This window comes from Lytechinus pictus, chromosome 2 (genome assembly GCF_037042905.1).
Source record: "Lytechinus pictus isolate F3 Inbred chromosome 2, Lp3.0, whole genome shotgun sequence".
Classification (NCBI taxonomy): domain Eukaryota; kingdom Metazoa; phylum Echinodermata; class Echinoidea; order Temnopleuroida; family Toxopneustidae; genus Lytechinus; species Lytechinus pictus.
The window spans coordinates 43,008,018-43,027,002 of NC_087246.1; the positions used below are offsets into that span (position 1 = coordinate 43,008,018).

At 36.9% G+C, this 18,985-nt stretch overlaps 1 protein-coding gene across 2 annotated transcripts; it reads right to left on the reverse strand.

The window, feature by feature from the left end:
- Positions 1-6,057: 6,057 nt before the first annotated feature.
- Positions 6,058-11,689, reverse strand: LOC129254223 (uncharacterized). Of its 2 annotated transcripts, XR_010292603.1 has the most exons (3): positions 11,492-11,689; positions 8,580-10,312; positions 6,060-8,297 (listed from the first exon to the last, which is right to left on the reverse strand). XR_010292603.1 is itself a non-coding variant. In XM_064094849.1 (2 exons), exon 2 carries the CDS (start codon positions 9,378-9,380, stop codon positions 8,802-8,804), a length of 579 nt encoding a protein of 192 aa, XP_063950919.1. In that variant the 5' UTR covers positions 9,381-10,312; positions 11,492-11,689; the 3' UTR covers positions 6,058-8,801. The 2 variants fall into 2 exon arrangements, 1 of the variants encoding a protein (XP_063950919.1); XM_064094849.1 differs by having other exon boundaries at positions 6,058-10,312.
- Between the last annotated feature and the right edge of the window lie 7,296 nt (positions 11,690-18,985).

Consider the following 18,985-nt stretch of genomic DNA (forward strand, 5'->3'; position numbering starts at 1 on the left):
CCCGTCAGCCAGGCAGCAGTGTGCCCCAGGACCCTCTTTTCAGGCAGACCCCCAGCGCCAACAGTTTTGCTCTGTGCAGTGGCAGCCTCACCATTCTCAGTGGCCCAGTCAGGCCACCAACGTACCCCACCTCTGTGTGGGGGTCGCAGGAGTCAGCTTGGGTGCAACAACAGCACTTACATCAGCCAGCCCGCCCAATGTCTACCCCACCTGCACGCCACAACCGTCGAGGCGCAACTCCAGCACCAGTCTTCCCACCACCCAAGACCAGTCTGCCAACCAGTCAAGCTTGAGCCTCACCGGCTTAAGTTCACTCTTGTTCAACATTGACACTCAACATGTTGAGAACACACATCAGAGTTCGAAACAGAAAGTTACGGGAGACTAGTTTTGAAGTACTAGATACGTTTCAGTACTTTAATTCTTCAACTGTTGTTTTGAGGACACTGTTCATTGAGTACTGATAGTATAATACTGTTGTTTTGAGAACCTTTTTATTTTGTTTATTGAATACAGAACTTCTACTGAGAGGCGTTGGAAAGTGCTGCAGAGACAAAGGATTGGTGAGGCAAACCATTGCTTAAGGCTTGTTTACAAACAATAATTTGCTTGCTCCAACAATGCTTTGTTAGGCAGAGCTTTCTGTCGCCTCTGCTTCTGATATTTTTTTTACAACATTGTTAAAGGTCAAGTCCACCCCAGGAAAATGCTGACTTGAATAAATAGAGAAAAATCAAACTAGCATAGTGCTGAAAATTTCATCAAAATCGGATGTAAAATAAGAAAGTTATGGCATTTTAAAGTTTCGCTTATTTGTCACAAAACAGTGATATGCACAACTAGGTGAGTCAGTCGATGATGTCCATCACTCACTATTTCTTTTGTTTTTTATTGTTTAAATTACCTGTATACAATATTTCATTTTTTATACATGTAGATTTGACATCAAGGACCAACTTGACTGAACCATATAGTATTAAACAATGCTAATTCCACATGTTCAGGGAGGAATTAATTGTTGTATCACTTGACAATGAGGAGAAAATTAGAATATTTCATATAATAAAACACAAAAGAAATAGTGATGGATGACATCATAGTCTCCTCATTTGAATACCAGCCAGGATGTGCATATAACTCTTTTGTGAAATTAAGCGAAACGTTAAAATGTCATAACTTTCTTATTTTACATCAGATTTTGATGAAATTTTCAGTGTTATGCTTGTTAGATTTTTCTCTTTTTATTCAAATCAACTTTTTGTTGGGGTGGACTTGTCCTTTAATAAAGTATTGTATTCCTTTCGGTGTGCTTTTAATGACCTTGTTGACTGATTACTGTAGTACTTCTACTGTTGAGGAAAATGTATATTGACTACTAAATACCGTATAGTACTTCTACTGTTGTTTGTGAGGATAACGTTAATTACTGTCTTGGTATTTCTATTGTTGTTTATAAGGATAACGTCAATGACTGTCTTGGTACTTCTACTGTTGCTTTGAGGACAATGTTATTTTGTTACTTTTGTGTGACGACCATGTTTATTGACAATTTATTTATATTTGCTGCACTTTGTTAACCAAGTACTGCAGTAAATACTTCTTATATGGTTTTTCACTGCCTATGATCAAACGTTTGTCTTAACCACCACACCCAGATGTTAGGAATTTGTCACACTTTATAATTACAAAATGACTGGCTGGATATTCTAAAACCTGGAATTGGTTTGGCGCTCGTTGATATTATCGACAATCGTAATGTTACTTGGAAAAGCACCATCTGCATTAGGACATTACTTTTTCGCAACGATGTTCAAGATTAACAAATTTCGCATGTTTATTAATTACTTGGGTGCTTTTAGTGTTGCTTTTGACTGCTACCTGCTGTAGAATTACCAGTGTTATTCTGAGGAAATTGTTTATTGAATACTGTAGTATTGCCTCTGTTGGTTTTGAGGACCTTGTTTATTGAATACAGTAGTATTCTACCGTGGAACTTGTTTATTGCTTAATGTAATACTTCTGAGTACAGTCGTACCTTTACTGCTGTTTTGATGACTGTGTTTTTAGTATTGTAAAAATGCATATACTTGCCATTCATGTCTTTCATGGTTTATTTAGTATTCCTTAATAAAATGTTACACGTTATTTTTACATGAAAAAATGCGTTTCTCTTGATATGTGTACTGTTGTATTGCATATATGCCCATCATGTTATGAATAGATGAATGAAAGAATCTTCAATTAATTTCAATTCCGATATTAATAAGAAATCATACATCATATTACAATATATGTTTCGCCAATTAAATTGTGCGTGTGTTGTTCTGAATGTTGTATGTGGCTGTAATTGAAAATGCTCTTACATGGAGTCTGATTTTGAATTATATGTATTCGTCTTAACCTATCAACGAGTCATCGTGTGGACAAACTACTGTGTTTTGTAAAATTATTTCAAATTACTTGCATAGCCACTTCTTATCATGTTTTAAGAAGAAAAATTAGAAGAAGAAGAAGAAGAAAAAAGCATTAGAAGAAGTGTGATTATCAGTTACTCCATTTTCGAAGGATACACCTAAAACAGAAGAAGAATTACATTGTCGTAACACTTGAACTTTTATTCTTAAGTTCATTCATGAATAAAATCATACAACATTACAATGGCAAAGACTTTATCAAAACATACCAAATCATAATAGAATGTAAATTATTACGTATGATAATAGGTAATCATTTTTTGTAACAATAAATTGAAGGAATTTCCTAGTAACATTTTAAGGGTCAAGTTGCCACAAGTTAGATATTTTTGGCTTAAAACTCAATATTTTGTTAAAGGAGAAATATATTGATTATGAATATGGCCTTCTTATATATCAGTGGAAAGGTCATGATGTGGGGATTATCATTTGGTCATTCAAAAATAACGAAAGTAATACATAAGGTGGAAATCGACAATTAAAAAGCGCTAAAATGCCTCTCCGAAATACGCCTCCCATCGGTCTCTGAATTGACTCGAATTTGATGACGTGTATGAGTGTACGAGAGACGTGATTGGCTCTCCCACGTCAAGCTCCACTTGCATGAAAAACCAGTTGCGAGAGTACGTTTTCTCCACACTGTCACTGAATACTTCGATCAAGAAATGAAAGAAACTGACCCAGAAGTTTATCTAGATTTTGGATTTTCAAATTGATGATTTTGAAGATCATGTCCCTCGTACACTTATACACGTCATCAAAAAACCCCAATTTCGCGGAAGTAATTGAGCGTGTTTGAAGCATTCAGAGAGAGAACTTTAAACTATCAATTAAGTGAGTTTCATCGGTCTCCATGATAAATGATGAACACCATCGTGTTCTTTTTATTTTCCCCTTTAATTTAATATATAACTCTTCATTTTTATGATTTTCAATATATTTCTACTTTAAAAGAAAAGAAACAAAATATAATATAATAATTCTCTTAACAGATATTTCTCTGCAACATATCCAAAGTTTTTCTACAATTGTGTATCCCCTTTAAAAGATTTCGTATTTTCACAGCGCAAAAATGATATTCTTCCAATATTTTTGTTAGTAATCTATTACTTGGTTTAGTATAATCATTGCATGAAACCTCTACCGGATAAAAACTCTCGTAAAATCCGAACCCTTTCAGTAAGCATGAATTTACTAATGCCGTCACCATAGGAAGAAAACTTCTGCATAAAAATCTGCATGATATTTTCTCCAGTAAAGGTTGATGCACTAAGCCCCTGGTTGGTATAATTATGTTCCATCTACAAAAATGAAATTAAATGAATGAAATATATTGGTTCATGTTCCACAAATTACAAAGAATATTGCATGGCAAATCATGAAAAATAACATGTTTGTGGAGGGGTCTACTGATAAGCGTAGCTTGTAAACTGTAGACCCCCTATCGAATTTTACCAAATGACATATATTATACAGTTGGTTGAATTAAATTGAAACAAAGATACATTCAACAAATATTTTTTAGAAATGATTGCAATATATACATATATATACAATACAAAATTGTTGCTCAATATTTTTAAATGCATGAGAATAATATATATAAATATACAAATAAAGACTTTAACTGAAAGGGCTAAATACTCCAAAAAGAGTGAGAAGCCCATACAAAATTAAAAAAAGAGTGTCGCTAAGGCGAGCACATAATACGCCCGTCTGTCACGCGGAAAATGGAGCTATTGGTCAAGCAAGAAAAGTGGAAGATGGCGACTTCACCTTTGACGTTCTGACCTTAAAATCAATAGAACTGCTAGGATCTACGCTAGGATCATACACACCAAATTATATGAGCCTAGGTTAAGTTGAACTAAAGTTATCGTGTTAACAAGGACTTCAGAGTGGTAAGATGAAAACATGTCACTGTGATCTTGACCTTTTGACCTCGCAATCAATAGGCTTCCTGGAATCCACGCTAGTATCATAGACACAAAATTATATGAGCCAGGTTACGTTAAACTAAGGTTATCGCGTTTACAAAGACTTCAGAGGGGCAAGATGAAAACATGTCAGTGTGACCTTGAACTTTGACCTTTTGACTTCAAAATCAATAGGCTTCCTGGGATTCATGCTAGTATCATACACATCAAATTATATGAGCCTCGGTTACGTTAAACTAAAGTTATCGAGTTTACAAAGACTGCAGCAGGGTAAGATGAAAACATGTCAGTGTGACCTTGACCTTTAGACCTCAAAAATCAATAGGCTTCTTGAGATCCATGCTTGTATCATACACACCAAATTATATGAGCCTAGGTTAAGTTAAACTGAAGTTATCGTGTTTACAAGGACTGCAGAAGGGTAAGATGAAAATATGTCACTGTGACCTTGACCTTTTGACCTTAAAATGAATAGACTTCCTGGGATTCATGCAAGTATCATACACACCAAATTATATGAGCCTAGGTTGAGTTCAACTAATGTTATTGCGTTTACAAGGCGTTTACAAGGACTGCAGCAGGGTAAGATGAAAACATGTCAGTGTGACCTTGACCTTTTGACCTCAAAATTAATAAGCTTCCTGGGATCCATGCTAGTATCATACACACCAAATTATATGAGCCTAGGTTAAGTTAAACTGAAGTTATCGTGTTTATAAGGACTGCAGAAGGGTAAGATGAAACTATGTCACTGTGACCTTGACCTTTGACTTTTTACCATAAAATCAATAGGCTTCCTGGGATACATGCTAGTTACATACATTCCAAATTATATGAGCCTAAGTTAAGTTAAACTGAAGTTATCGCCTTTACAAAGACTGCAGAAGGGTAAGATGAAAATATGTCACTGTGACCTTGACCTTTTGACCTCGCAATCAATAGGCTTCCTGGGATCTATGCTAGTATCATAGACACAAAATTATATGAGCCAGGTTACGTTAAACTAAAGTTATCGCGTTTACAAAGAACTTCAGAAGGGCAAGATAAAAACATGTCAGTGTGACCTTGAACTTTGACCTTTTGACTTCAAAATCAATAGGCTTCCTGGGATTCATACTAGTATCATACACACCAAGTTATATGAGCCTCGGTTTAGGTTAAACTGAAGTTATCCCGTTTACAAGGACTGCAGCAGGGTAAGATGAAAACATGTCAGTGTGACCTTGACCTTTCGACCTCAAAAATCAATAGGCTTCTTGGGATCCATGCTAGTATCATACACACCAAATTATATGAGCCTAGGTTAAGTTAAACTGAAGTTATTATGTTTACAAGGACTGCAGAAGGGTAAGATGAAAATATGTCACTGTGACCTTGACCTTTTGACCTTAAAATGAATAGGCTTCCTGGGATGCTTTAAGTTTTACAATTAAAAAAAATGCGTATAAATATCCCCTTTCCAGGTTAATAACATCTCGTGCTTCGTGCTCGCATTATAAATTCAGTGCGATGCGTTATTGGGATTCATGAATATGTAACTATATTATTACTGGTATATATATATGTATTATTGTCTTTTAAAAACAACATTATTTGTTTATACGTTATGAGAGAGATACATACATATATTCATTTTTTTTTTTTTTATAATATTTATATTGTTGCTATTGCACAGAATAGAAAAAAAATACAACCGAAGTCTCGTCTTATAGTAACTCACCAGTAGCGTAATGAGCCAACAAAAAAAATGGAGGGGGGGGGGCCAGACAAGGATGACATTTAGTTTCCTTTCCTTTCCTTTATTCTTTTTTTTTTCCATTGGTAGGGAGAATGGGGGGGGGGGATCCGTGACCCCTAGCACGCCCCTCCCCTATCTGTACGCCAGTGATGATCATGCTTTCGTTTGAAACAAATTGAAAGAAAAAAGGTGCAAGGGTAGATAAGGCCCAAGACGTATTAAAAAATTATTGATAAAAATATTAATAATAGTAATGCTGATGAATATACAATAAATCAAGCGGTAACCAATGAAAATAATTAGTGTGAAAGAACAAAACGAGAAAGAGGGAGAGAGAGGGGGGCGCGCGCGAATGTAGGGTGTATAAGTTGCTGGAAAGCAGAAGGGCAGGGCGGATCCAGCCTTCGCCAGTAGGGGGGGGGGGGGGCGAGGTTTTTTATAGCCATATTTTCCCCGATCAAGCCGCATGATGATTTTGGTTTCTTTGAAGGGGTAGTCCTAAAGTCACTTCTTAGCTTTATTCTTATAAATCAACATAAATATGCAATATCATAATCCTTATTTATATAATGCGAGCACGAAGCGCGAGCTAAATGTTTTAAGGAAATTTTATGTATTTTTTCTAAAATTGGAACATTCTGGACAATGTTTGTTATCCTGAAAAAGATGTGTATGCAATTAAATAATTACTACGAACGCGAAGCGCGAGCAGAAATGAACTGATGGAAAAGGTACTTGTTAAAGATTGCTTGCAGTTAGCCATGAAGACGTTAAATACTTTAAAAATCAAATAATGCGAGTGCGAAGCGCGAGCGGAATTTTTTTCGAGATTTAGACCTACTGAACGAGACACTCTATTCATTTTTTGTAAATCATGAAAAGGATGAGTAATTGGGGATCTTCCTAACATTAATAATGCGAGCGCAATGCGCAAGCAGAAAATTTTTTAATGTATACATTTTAAAGTGATCGAAAAGATAACCTGTTAAGGACTGCTTGCACTTAGCCATGAAGACGCTACATATTTCAACAATCAACAATTGGCGGAGCAATTTTCTGCGGAGCAAATATCGGCGGAGCAATTGTCGCGGAGCAATTGTCGTAAAATCGGAGCAGATGTCGGCTGAGTAATTATCGGCGGAGCAACTGTCGGCGGAGCAAATATCGGCGGAGCAGATGTCGACGGAGCAAATATCGGCGGAGCAAGTGTCGACGGAGCAAATATCGGTGAAGCAAGTGTCGACGGAGCAAGTGTCGGCGGAGCAACTGTCCGGAGCAATTGTCGGCGGAGCAGTTGTCGCATTTTGCGTAGCAATTGTCGGCGGAGCAGATGTCGGAGGAGCAATTGTCATGGAACCTAAAATATGTCACTGTGACCTTGGCCTTTGACCATGCAATCAATACGCTTCCTGGGATCTATGCTAGTATCATACTCACCAAATTATATGAGCCTAGGTCAAGTTAAACTGAAGTTATAGCATTTACAAGGAAAAGTTAACGGACGGACGGACACCGAGCGTGATACCATAATACGTTCCGTCGAGACGGGCGTATAAAAAATGAATATCTAGAATGAGATTACAATAAGAATGCATGAAAAACAAATCTGTACAATTGATTTCCAATGGTATGTCTAGGTTTACATAGGAAAGGTTATCGACATAAAAAAAAAAAATTCATAAAAGGTGGGCAGGGAGAGCGAAAAAGTTTGTCAAATTTTCTATATGTTCGCACGACAAAATAATTTTGGGCTACATAATAACAGTTAGATGGTAGTTCGTGCATTATTGGTTAAGCAACAGTGGTATGAATAAGAGATAATACAGTTTCATATGATATTAGATCAGAATCACATACAAGGTTCTGTGGGCGGGCCCACTTTGTTTTCGATTTACTTGATTAGTTTGGGACATATCTTACGACCCCATAATATCAATTATCATATCTATGCTGATGACATCCAACTCTATCTCTTCTTCAAACCAAACCAGGCTGATGCAACAAATGCAATCACCCTTCTTGAGAATTGTTTAGCTGACATTAACTCCTGGCTGGATAGTCATTCATTGAAATTGAATCCCTCCAAAACTGAGTTCCTTCTATTTGGTTCAAGGGCTCAACTTAGTATGGTCAAGTTGTCTTCCGTCTCTTTTTCGGGATGTACCATTAATGTGTCCCAAACGTGTCATAACCTAGGGGTCATGTTAGATTGTGGAATGTCTATGTCCAATCAAATAACCAACCTCTCCAGGTCTGTAAGGTATCAGCTCCGTAATATTGGGTTCATCAGAAAATATTTGTCAAAATCTGCTACTGAAAAATTGGTTCATGCACTGATTTCCTCACGACTTGATTTCGGGAATGCCTTGCTTTACAATTTACCCAACACCCAGTTGTCTAAACTCCAAAAGCTCCATAATGCTGCAGCACTTTTGGTCACCCTATCTAAATAACATGTTCATATCACACCCATTCTGGATTCTCTTCATTGGTTAAAGGTCAACGATTGCATCATCTTCAAAATCCTTCTCCTTGTATTCCATGCAATTAACGGCTCTGCTCCACAGTACAATATTAATCTAATCCACAAATACACTCCTGCCAGGTCCCTACGTTCATCCAACTCTGGTTCACTAGTTATTCCTAAATCCATTAAGACTCCCTCTGTTTTTTCCCAGCGACCGTGTCACCAACTATCTGCTGTATGTCATGCATGTTGACCTCCTGTCTCCATTCTCCAGGCTGCATGTTGTGTTCATCATCTTCCTGATCTAGCAGGGTATTCTGGAGAGTTGGGTAGCGTTCTCTCATGAGGTTGTGGAGACACACACAACACTCTATGATGTCCTGAACAACACTTGGTGCCTGCTGCATGGTGGACAATAGCACTTGCCATCTCTGAGCCATGATTCCAAACGCATTCTCTACCACACGGTGCCCGCTAGATACCTTGTAGTTGTAGATGCGCTGCTGTCGGTCTAGGCCTCTCCGTCCGTAGGGCTTCATCAGGAAGGTCCTTAGTCCGAAGGCATCATCAGCCAGGATGAAGTATGGTGTTGGCTGATCATCATTGGGTAGGGGATCTGGCTCGGGAAAACCAATGCTGCCATCACTACGACATTCCTTGAGTTCGGAATCGTTGAAGATTTGTGCATCTGACATGGAACCAACCCCACCACAGTCGATCCAGAGAAATCTGTACTGGAGATCGACAAGTGCCATGAGTACCATAGAGAAAAATTCCTTATAGTTATGATACAATGACCCACTTCTATGGGGACGTCTGATGGCCACATGTTTTCCATCTGGTGCTCCACATGCATGAGGTACATTCCATCTCCTCTGGTATTCTCATGCAATCCGACCCCATTCTCCTGGTATTGTTGGACAGTTAATCAACTCATCCTTGAATTCATTGACTATTGCCTGGCACACTTCTGGGATGATGATGCAGATGGTGTTCCTAGCCACTCTGAAATCATACTGCAGCGGTGGATACTTGTCTCCTGAAACCAGGTGCCCGATGGTGATGGCCAGCTTCATACCTGGTTCCAGAGCTCTCGTGTGAGTGTCCTGCTTTTGAATTCTGGGGCCCACTCTTCTCAAAATTTCATCGAACATCTCTGGTTCCATCCTCAAGAAATTGAAGAATGAGGCAGTGTCCTCCATTCTTAGCTTTGTCATCAACCTGTTGTAATGGCCGAATCCAGGATCGGACCCAGTATCGTTTTGGCCTCCTCATCCTCTTTCTCCTGTACTCGTATTCAACTTCTATTCTAACTGATGTTGTTGTTGAATGCTAAGGTGTATAAGTCCAACCAAATTCTGGACATCCATCTTGGTCGGAGGTTGGCAATCGATTGAAGAATGTCTCATGTGCCGCGATTGATATGCCTATTGCTTGAAATCACATCTGCCTCGAATTGTGGCAAGAGAGTGGCAGTGTCGTACTATCAGCGTATTACCATCGCCTTCAGCGCAGGTCGGTCGCAGTGAAGTTGCAGTGCAATCGCCTCGCAGGCTTAAAATAGAATTCTATGAAGATTCTACTACGCTTCGCGGGATTTACACAGATCGCCATGGTCGCCTTCCTAGTGAGATGGGGGTATTAGAGTCATCAAGAGATGAGTCGAAAGAGCTCATCTACCTGGTAAGTTCTTAACCTGAAAGAACAAAAGGAGGGGCAAAAACAGAGAAAGGGTGGAGAAGGGGTGGGCAAGAAAGGTAGACAAACTGTTTCTGTTTCTGTTTGTGGTAACTCCCCTAGGAACTCGGCAGGACAGCATTTTTTGCTGGTAAACGCCAAGCTGGTATATAACCAATTACCTTGGAAACATTTTATGTCTAGGTTAATCAGTCATAGTGGCTGACGTAATAGACGACATATATCACTCTTGGGCCTTTTTATCAAAGTGGAGACAATGGCAGAGTTGGGATTTGAACTCACAACCTTGCGATTATGAGTCCAATGCTCTAACCACTGGACCACACGACCAAGGTCCCTTTCAGAAATTATTAATAATAATATTAGTAACTCAGGTAATTAATAAACAGGACCAACTACTTAAAGGACAAGTCCATCCCAACAAAAAGTTGATTTGAATACAAAGAGAAAAATCCAACAAGAATAACACTGAAAATTTCATCAAAATTGGTTGTAAAATAAGAGTTATGACAATTTAAACTTTGGCCTAATTTCACAAAACAGTTATATGCACATCCTGGTCGGTATTCAAATGAGGAGACTGATGATGTCATCCACTCACTATTTCTTTTGTATTTTATTATCTGATATAAGGCCGAAAGGCAAAAGATTGAAATAAGGAAGAAATGCAAAGATAAAAATGCCAAAAGAACACGTTATAATTGCAAAATTGGGAGTGTAATTAGCTAACGTCTGATCACGACGGCAGGCGAAAGTAAAAGAGGAAATGGACGCCAATTTGCGTGATGATCTTGGGATAGTGCGTACGTAGGGAAAAATTGTGTACTTTATTCGGCGTGCAAGTTAATCGTAATGAACTAGCAAATTAAATGAATATATCCCAGTTATCGACAGTAAATACAATAATTTCATTCCGAAAGGGCCTACTACAGGCAGAGCTGCTCTTGCATAACAAATGCTGTTTATCGACTAACCCTGGCTCAACACGCAGGCTTGCCTGTGGAGGTGAAATGTTACATAAGAGGGATTAAATTAGTCATGCAGGGTTTAAATAGCTTTGAAATGAAATGTCTTGGATCCTCTAACAAGGTTTTTGTAAGTGGGGTATAAAACCGCAGTTTAGGGTCTGAACTGCGGTCATCTCCCCAACGAGGGTTTGACATAATGAAATCTTTACCAAACAAGGGAGCTAATGTAATGATGCAGTGTAATCCCCAACATCAGGCAAGAATGTACAGTCATTCTCTACATATTCAAGGATTATTCCACCTCCACTGTACAAAGGAAAAGCAGCATCATCAGCAATGAGGGACTCAAGCTTGGCAACCATTGTGAAGACATCACCGCTGTCAGGATGGAAAAGTCTGAGTTTCTGCAGCAAAATAAAATGCATGTATTTTCTAGCATTAATATATTAAAAAAAAAATCATACAATTCAAAATCAAATATAATTAAGATGTGTTTCTCATTATTTTTTAACTGGTCAAAACTGCTATACCTATCGACAAGTAAAAACACACAAAAAAGAAACTACCTAAGCACAAGCTTTTTATCAATCAAAATAACTCCTTCACCTAATTAGAAACCATGCATTTGGAGCATTTCATCTTTTAGTGTCTTGTGTCAGGTTTCACTGAAAATGGTTAAGTTATGACATAAAACAAATATCCAAGTGTTGGATGAGGTCTGAATTGAAAAGCTGCAAAACGAGCAGAAATAGTCATGAAGGGTCAATACAGAACATGAGTCTTTTGTTTGTGTCAATAGAGATGAAAATCCATTCAAATCAAGCCCCTGCTTCTTCATTTTTTATGTTTTGTTGTGGTTTATGTAGTGATGGTTCTGTGAGATATCATGGTTTGAGTAGTGGCTTGAAATACCTATGCATGTTTGTTTCTTATGTGTTTGCTTGTGCAGAGGTGTGTTTGATTGCATGTTAATGTTGATGTTAAGGTGCATGAAAGCAATCTAAAGAAACCGCTGAGAAACTCACTCATCACCACAGAAAAAAGAACAGTGACTTTCAAAATTGTGTCATTTTGCAACTTTTGAATTTTGACCTTGCCCCACATTTCAAGGCACTGCACCTCCATGTGAACCATAATCATATCATGTAGGCTATCATTTTAAAGAGAATTAAATGATCTATTCATTGGTATTAATTAGACATTGAGATGCACTAAAAGCGAGGAGGAATTATTGATCAAAGTCAGATTTCCAAACTTTTTTTGAGGAGTTTAGATAGAGGTAAACTACGCACTGACATGAAGTCCAGCTTGCAACTCTGAGTTCTAATCTGATTTCCTTGAAGCATTTTCCAGCCTTTTCATATAATATATAAAAATTCCACTATGCTTGAAACTTCTGGTATAGTCTTTCAAAAGAACCTTCTTCTTTCTTGAAGAGTCCAATTTTATATGTTCTAGAAGACTCTTGAATGACCTCAGTGAAAAAAGCAATGTAAACAACATAGCTCATCCTACTGTCCTAGTTCCTCGCCAGCAGTCTCTATTGTCTGCCAAGGTCATTGTACATTACAAAAATACCAATCATTATTCTGTCTCATGCCTACATACCAAAGCTTAACCGAGACATTCTGGAATATTATTCTTAGGCAGTACTATATATTTGCCTCACCAGTTTAACTGGAATACTCCCGAGGGAGTGAAGTTTGTGCGTACACTGTGTGCGGGAATGACTGATTGAATCCGATGACTGGGGTAATAATATATCTGTAAAGTGCTTAGGCCGTGTTTATGCTTCCACTTTTCAGGCCAGAATCAGCGTTTCCAAACGTGATTAGTCCAAAACACGGTTGCGTCCATGCTTACTTTCATTTAAACGCTGTTTCAAAACGCCGATCGTAAACTCACAAAAAGGTACGTTTGTAAACGTCGTTTGACCAGAATCAGGCTTTCTGGGGAAGTATAAACAGAACCACGATCGTAAACGTGTTTAAATGACGTCATTTGGTACATGCTTCCTGTGAGATGAAAATCCGCGGGCAAATACAGTCGCATTGCTCCATGGTCGCATGTTACCTCCACGGAATTATCTCTCATCTCCCTTGTTTTGCATGTGTAGTACTACTACTAGTATACGATGAATGTTGAGGGATTTACACACCAAAAAAACCTGGAACATGAGATATAATGAGGAAATATCGCCAGATGCCCCAGTAGCATAAACAAGTAGATATTTTATTATTTTGTATACTTAATATTCTTTCTTTTTTATCTTACTATTATCCTTACCATGGTGGAAATTATATGGCTATATCAAGAAGCTCCATGCAATGACTAAAATATCAGAAATTGTTCGATGTTTATGTAACAATCGACGTACCTTCCCCATAACAACACTAAAAAAAAAACTTTCGAAAAAGGGCGCGCCCAATATGACCTCGCTTTCCTGCTCAACGAAAATTACGATGCGATGCCAGCTGGAGATCGTGATTTCGCCTCTGAAAAGTTAAGCATAAACAGCACTCCCAGAACCACGTTTACGATCGGCGTTTTGAATCGACGTTTGAAAACGCTGATTCTGTCCTCGCATTGGAAGCATAAACACACCCTTAGACACATCGTTCCGAAGTATTAAGCGCTACATAAAAACGTATAATTGTTATTATTAAAGGCTAAGTTCAAAATTAGCCTGCTCGGCAGGAACCCAGCGGTGGCTGTCCGGGAACCACTGGTTTTTGGGGCATCTCTTGGTAGCTGCTCAAGATTTAGCACGGAGTTAAAATTCTGGCGGTGCCTGCTCACTTTTCACTCCTCGCCGTAAATACACTCGGTGCCCGGGTGGTCACTGACGTGATTCGAGTGGTCGCCGTCAAACGATTTAGGTAAACAAATTGGGTCACAGCCCGATAGTCCGCAGGTCCGATAGTCCGTGGGTCTGTTAGTCCGTGGGTCCGTTAGTCCGCAGGTCTATTTGTCTGTGGGTCCATTAGTCCGCGAGTCCGCAGTGTGTGTAAAATTATGATCAGAATATAGTGAGATCAAATGTCATCGAGAGGTCAAAAGTTCAAATGATACGAGACCATGGGGTTCTGTAACCACAAAACAAAGGGCAATCGCCACCTGACAACTATTTCAAGGAAAATATTATCTCCATATTTTTACCGCCGGGGACTGTTACCCCCCCCCCCTGCAAATTTACCCTCTAGACAATTATCCCAGAAAATCACCCCTAGTATGGAGCTTTTGAAATGCCATCGACTTGACAACATAGCGAGATACTTTATCTTGCCATGTCGACTTAAAGGGGAATCCAACCCAAATAAAAATTGTTTTTATAAGGAAAAGAAAAATCAGACAAGGTGATAGGTGAAAGTTTGAACAATATTGGACAAACAACAAGAAATTTTTAAAAGTTGTAAATATTTGTAATCACTATACCCATGGAGACTTCAAATTGGCCGCATGTGTGATGTCATAGTGATGTAAGGCAAGGACTCTTCTTCCATGTACTCCAATACATTTTATGGCTAAAATGTAATTTTTCCCAAAAGTTTTATTTCAAATTATATTTTTCTTTCATGAGGACATAAAACAATATACTACCTGGGTTATATTTAGATTACTGCCCCAGGGGAATGGGTACTTAGGAGAAAACCACAAATCCCTGATAATAAAGTACATGGCCTATGGGAAAGTTGTCCTTGCCCCTTGTCATAATTTACTTACCCAGTTGCCAATTTGAAATCTACATAGTATTAGTGATCTAAATTTTAAAGCAGCTATAACTTTCTTATTGCTTGTCTGATTTCTTTCAAACTTTCACCATTCCGTTTAATATATTTTTTTCCTTCCCAACACAACATTTATAGCCAAGGCTGGATTCCCCTTTATTAAGCTTATTATGTCGACCAGGCGAAATATTTTATCTTGCAATATTGACTTAATAGCCTTATTATGTCGACATGGCGAGATACGTTATCTCGCCAAGTCGACTTTTGAAAATTGCATGTTGACCTTGCAAGATACTTTATCTTGCAAAATCCACTTATGAAAAGTTATATGTCGACATGATGAGATAATCTATCTTGCCATGTCGACTTAATAAGCTTATCATGTCGACATGGTGAAATATTCTATCTTGCCATGTCAACTTGATAGCCTTCTTATGTTGACATGGCGAGATACCTTGCCAAGTCCACTTTTGAAAAATTGCATGTCGACTTGGCAAGATAAGTTATCTTGCCAAGTACACTTTTGAAAAATTGCATGTCGACATGGCAAGATACGTTATCTTGCTAAGTCCACTTTCAAAAAGTTTTATGTAGACATGGCGAGATAACTTATCTTGCCATGTCGACTTAATAAGCTTATTATGTTGACATGGCGAGATATTTTATCTTGCCAAGTTGACAAGTTATGGCGAGAATCTAGATATCTCGTCATGTTGACATATAACTTTTAATAAGTCAACTTGGCAAGATGAAATATCTTGTCATGTTGACATAAGGCTATTAAGTCAACATGGCAAAATAAAAATATCTCGCCATGTCGACATAAGGCTATTAAGTCGAAATGGCAAAATAAAGTATCTAGCCATGTCATCAAGTCGATGGCACTTTAAAGGCTCTGTACCCTTTACGTATCCTCAAAGGGCAAATTATAGACAAATACCCCCACACAACTTCCCCTAAGAATATCCCTCCCCTGTAAAAGTTAGGCTACAGTCCCGGGGGGGGGGGCACTCAGTATATAATTCATAGTGGGTATGTGCCCCCATTTTTACACTCAAATTTCCGTTCCAAGGCATAGCATTTTCTTTTTATCGAGAAAAAAGAAAGAAATCCGCTCCAAAGCTTCGCATATTTTTTGTTACGCCGTTACGGCCCCATTGATCTGCTACAATGAGCTGCAATTTTGGTGAAAAGCGGCCGCATAGCGCTGTCCAACCATCACCTCTGCGAGAGCGCACCGGGCGGCCGTGCCGCCGGGCTAGCTGCAAGAACGCATGCCCGTTCCATAGGGATGCATACGCACTCACATGCTGGCGATCCGTTCCAGAGGACCCTCCTTTTTACAATAAGCCTGCTCCAAGGCCCCCGTTTTTTGTATCGCCCGCGGTACATACCTACCACTATTTTGGTGGAGTAACCCCCCCCCCCCGGGCTACAGTCACACAAACACTTAGGCCTGCATTTGATTACTTTTTGTTGTTTAATTCTTATTTCATCTTCTATCCAATCATTTCTGTTTTCTTGGATGAACGAAATTATCACTATTTTCACTGACCATGGCGGGAAGGCATCCGTGTAGATCCGCAGAAAAAATTACTGTTTGGACACAATGCAGACATGATCAACGTAGAAGTCTATGTGACTGTAGCATTAAAAGATTTATATTAATAAAATCATATATAATTTGGGATTAATCCTCTATTTTGTTAGTATTTTTGTATTATAGGTTTTCCCGGTCAAACTCAAACTACAAAAAATCAATTGGACATCAACCAGTCTCGTCCGAAATGAGATCAGGATTAAAAATCAGCATTAATAAAAACATTCTTGTTGGCCAAAGAAAATGATACAAGGAAAATCCTAATGGAATAGAAATCAACCTTGTTATCATTCTTAAGAGTTACTAAAGTATATTTTTAAAGTATAAAATTTTTTGTCAAAATTGCAGTCAGATCTGTTTTGATACTTATATAAAAAACTACCTGAATGATAATACTGCTGATCTTAACTCAAACTTTGACCCAAATGACCCATGTGGACAGCTTATTACTTCACAGTATTTTACAGAACAACATTTTAAATCTTTAATTAATTCTAGCAGTCTTGAAGAAGATATTTTTCTTCTCCATCTAAATATTCGTAGTGCCAAGAAAAATTTCGATAAGTTAAAATTATTTCTTGATAATAATCAGTTTCCGAAACATTCAATCATTGGATTAACTGAAACGTGGTTCTCGGAAAATCCTTGTTCTCTTTTTGCACTCTCCGATTTTAATCTAGTTGTTAACAACAGAACTCTAAGACCCGGTTATGGCACGCTTATAGGGAATCAATTAAATATATATTTCACTTGAAAAAAATATGTTTCTCTTCCACTAAACCATTTCACTCAAAGAAATTTATATTTCACTTTTAAAAATGTATTCCACTTTATCAAAAAAATATATTTCACTTTTCAAAAAAATATATTTCGCTTTTCAAAAAAAATATATTTCACTTTTTCAAAAAAATATATTTCACTTTTTCAAAAAAATATATTTCACTTTTCCAAAAAAATATATTTCACTTTTCCAAAAAAAATATATTTCACTTTTCCAAAAAAAATATATTTCACTTTTCAAATAAAATATATTTCACTTTTCAAAAAAAATATATTTCACTTTTTCGAAAAAATATATTTCACTTTTCAAAAAAATATATTTCACTTTTCAAAAAAATATATTTCACTTTTCAGAAAAATATATTTCACTTTTCAAAAAAATATATTTCACTTTTCAAACAAAATATATATTTCACTTTAAAAAAAAATATGTTTCATTTTTCCAAAAAAATATATTTCACTTTTCAGAAAAATATATTTCACTTTTCAAAAAAATATCTTTCACTTTTCAAAAAAATAAAAACGTAAAATTCATCTATCTATATATCTACCTACATGATATATCTATCTATCTATCTCTCTGCCTAATATATATCTATCTGTTTAAATATGTCTATCTTTCTATCTATCTATCCATCTATCCGTCTATTTATCTATCTCTCTGCCTAATATATATATATCTGTTTAAATATGTCTATCTTTCTATCTATCCATCTATCTGTCTATTTATTTCTCTCGAACTACTTATTTTTCTATCTATCTGTCTAACAATTATCTGTTTAAATATGTCTGTCTATCTATCTATCTACAAATCTATCTACCTGTCTGTCTCTTTATCTATCTATCTATCTAATGATTTATCCGGCTGTTTAAATGTCTGTATATCTGTCTTTCTATCTATCTGCCTATTTATCGTTATCTATCTATCTATCTATCTATCTTATGTCTATCTGTTCAAAATATGTATGTCTATCTGTTTTTTAATATAATATCTATTGATCTGTTTGAATAATTATGTCTGTTTATTTGTCTGTTTATCTATTTAATATTTATCTATTAAATCTGTTTAATATGTTAATCAATATGTCTATCTGTGAATAAATATATCGATCTATTTTCTCTATATCTATATATCTATCCATCTATCTATCTATCTGTCTATCTTTGTATGTACCTATGTATCTATATGTCTCTGAATCTATGTGTATATCAAATATAATATCATAATCACCGTTATCATCATCATCATATTTGCCATCAATCATTATCAGTATCATCCTCCTCATCATCGTATTTTTTATCGTCAATCAATATCTATCTAATGTCTATCTGTCTATCTATCTAATACCTATTTATCTGTTTATATCTATCTATATATTAATCCCTTTTATTAATATATATCTATCTTCTATTGATCAATCCACCTATCATTTATCTCTCCATCCATCGATCTATCTATCTATTTATCTATCTTTCTTATACGTATCTGTTTAAATATGTATGTCTATCTGTCTGTCTATTTATCTTTCATACTTATATCCACTCATTTGTATAAATAATTATGTCTGTTTATCTACGACCGACCACCTAATTCG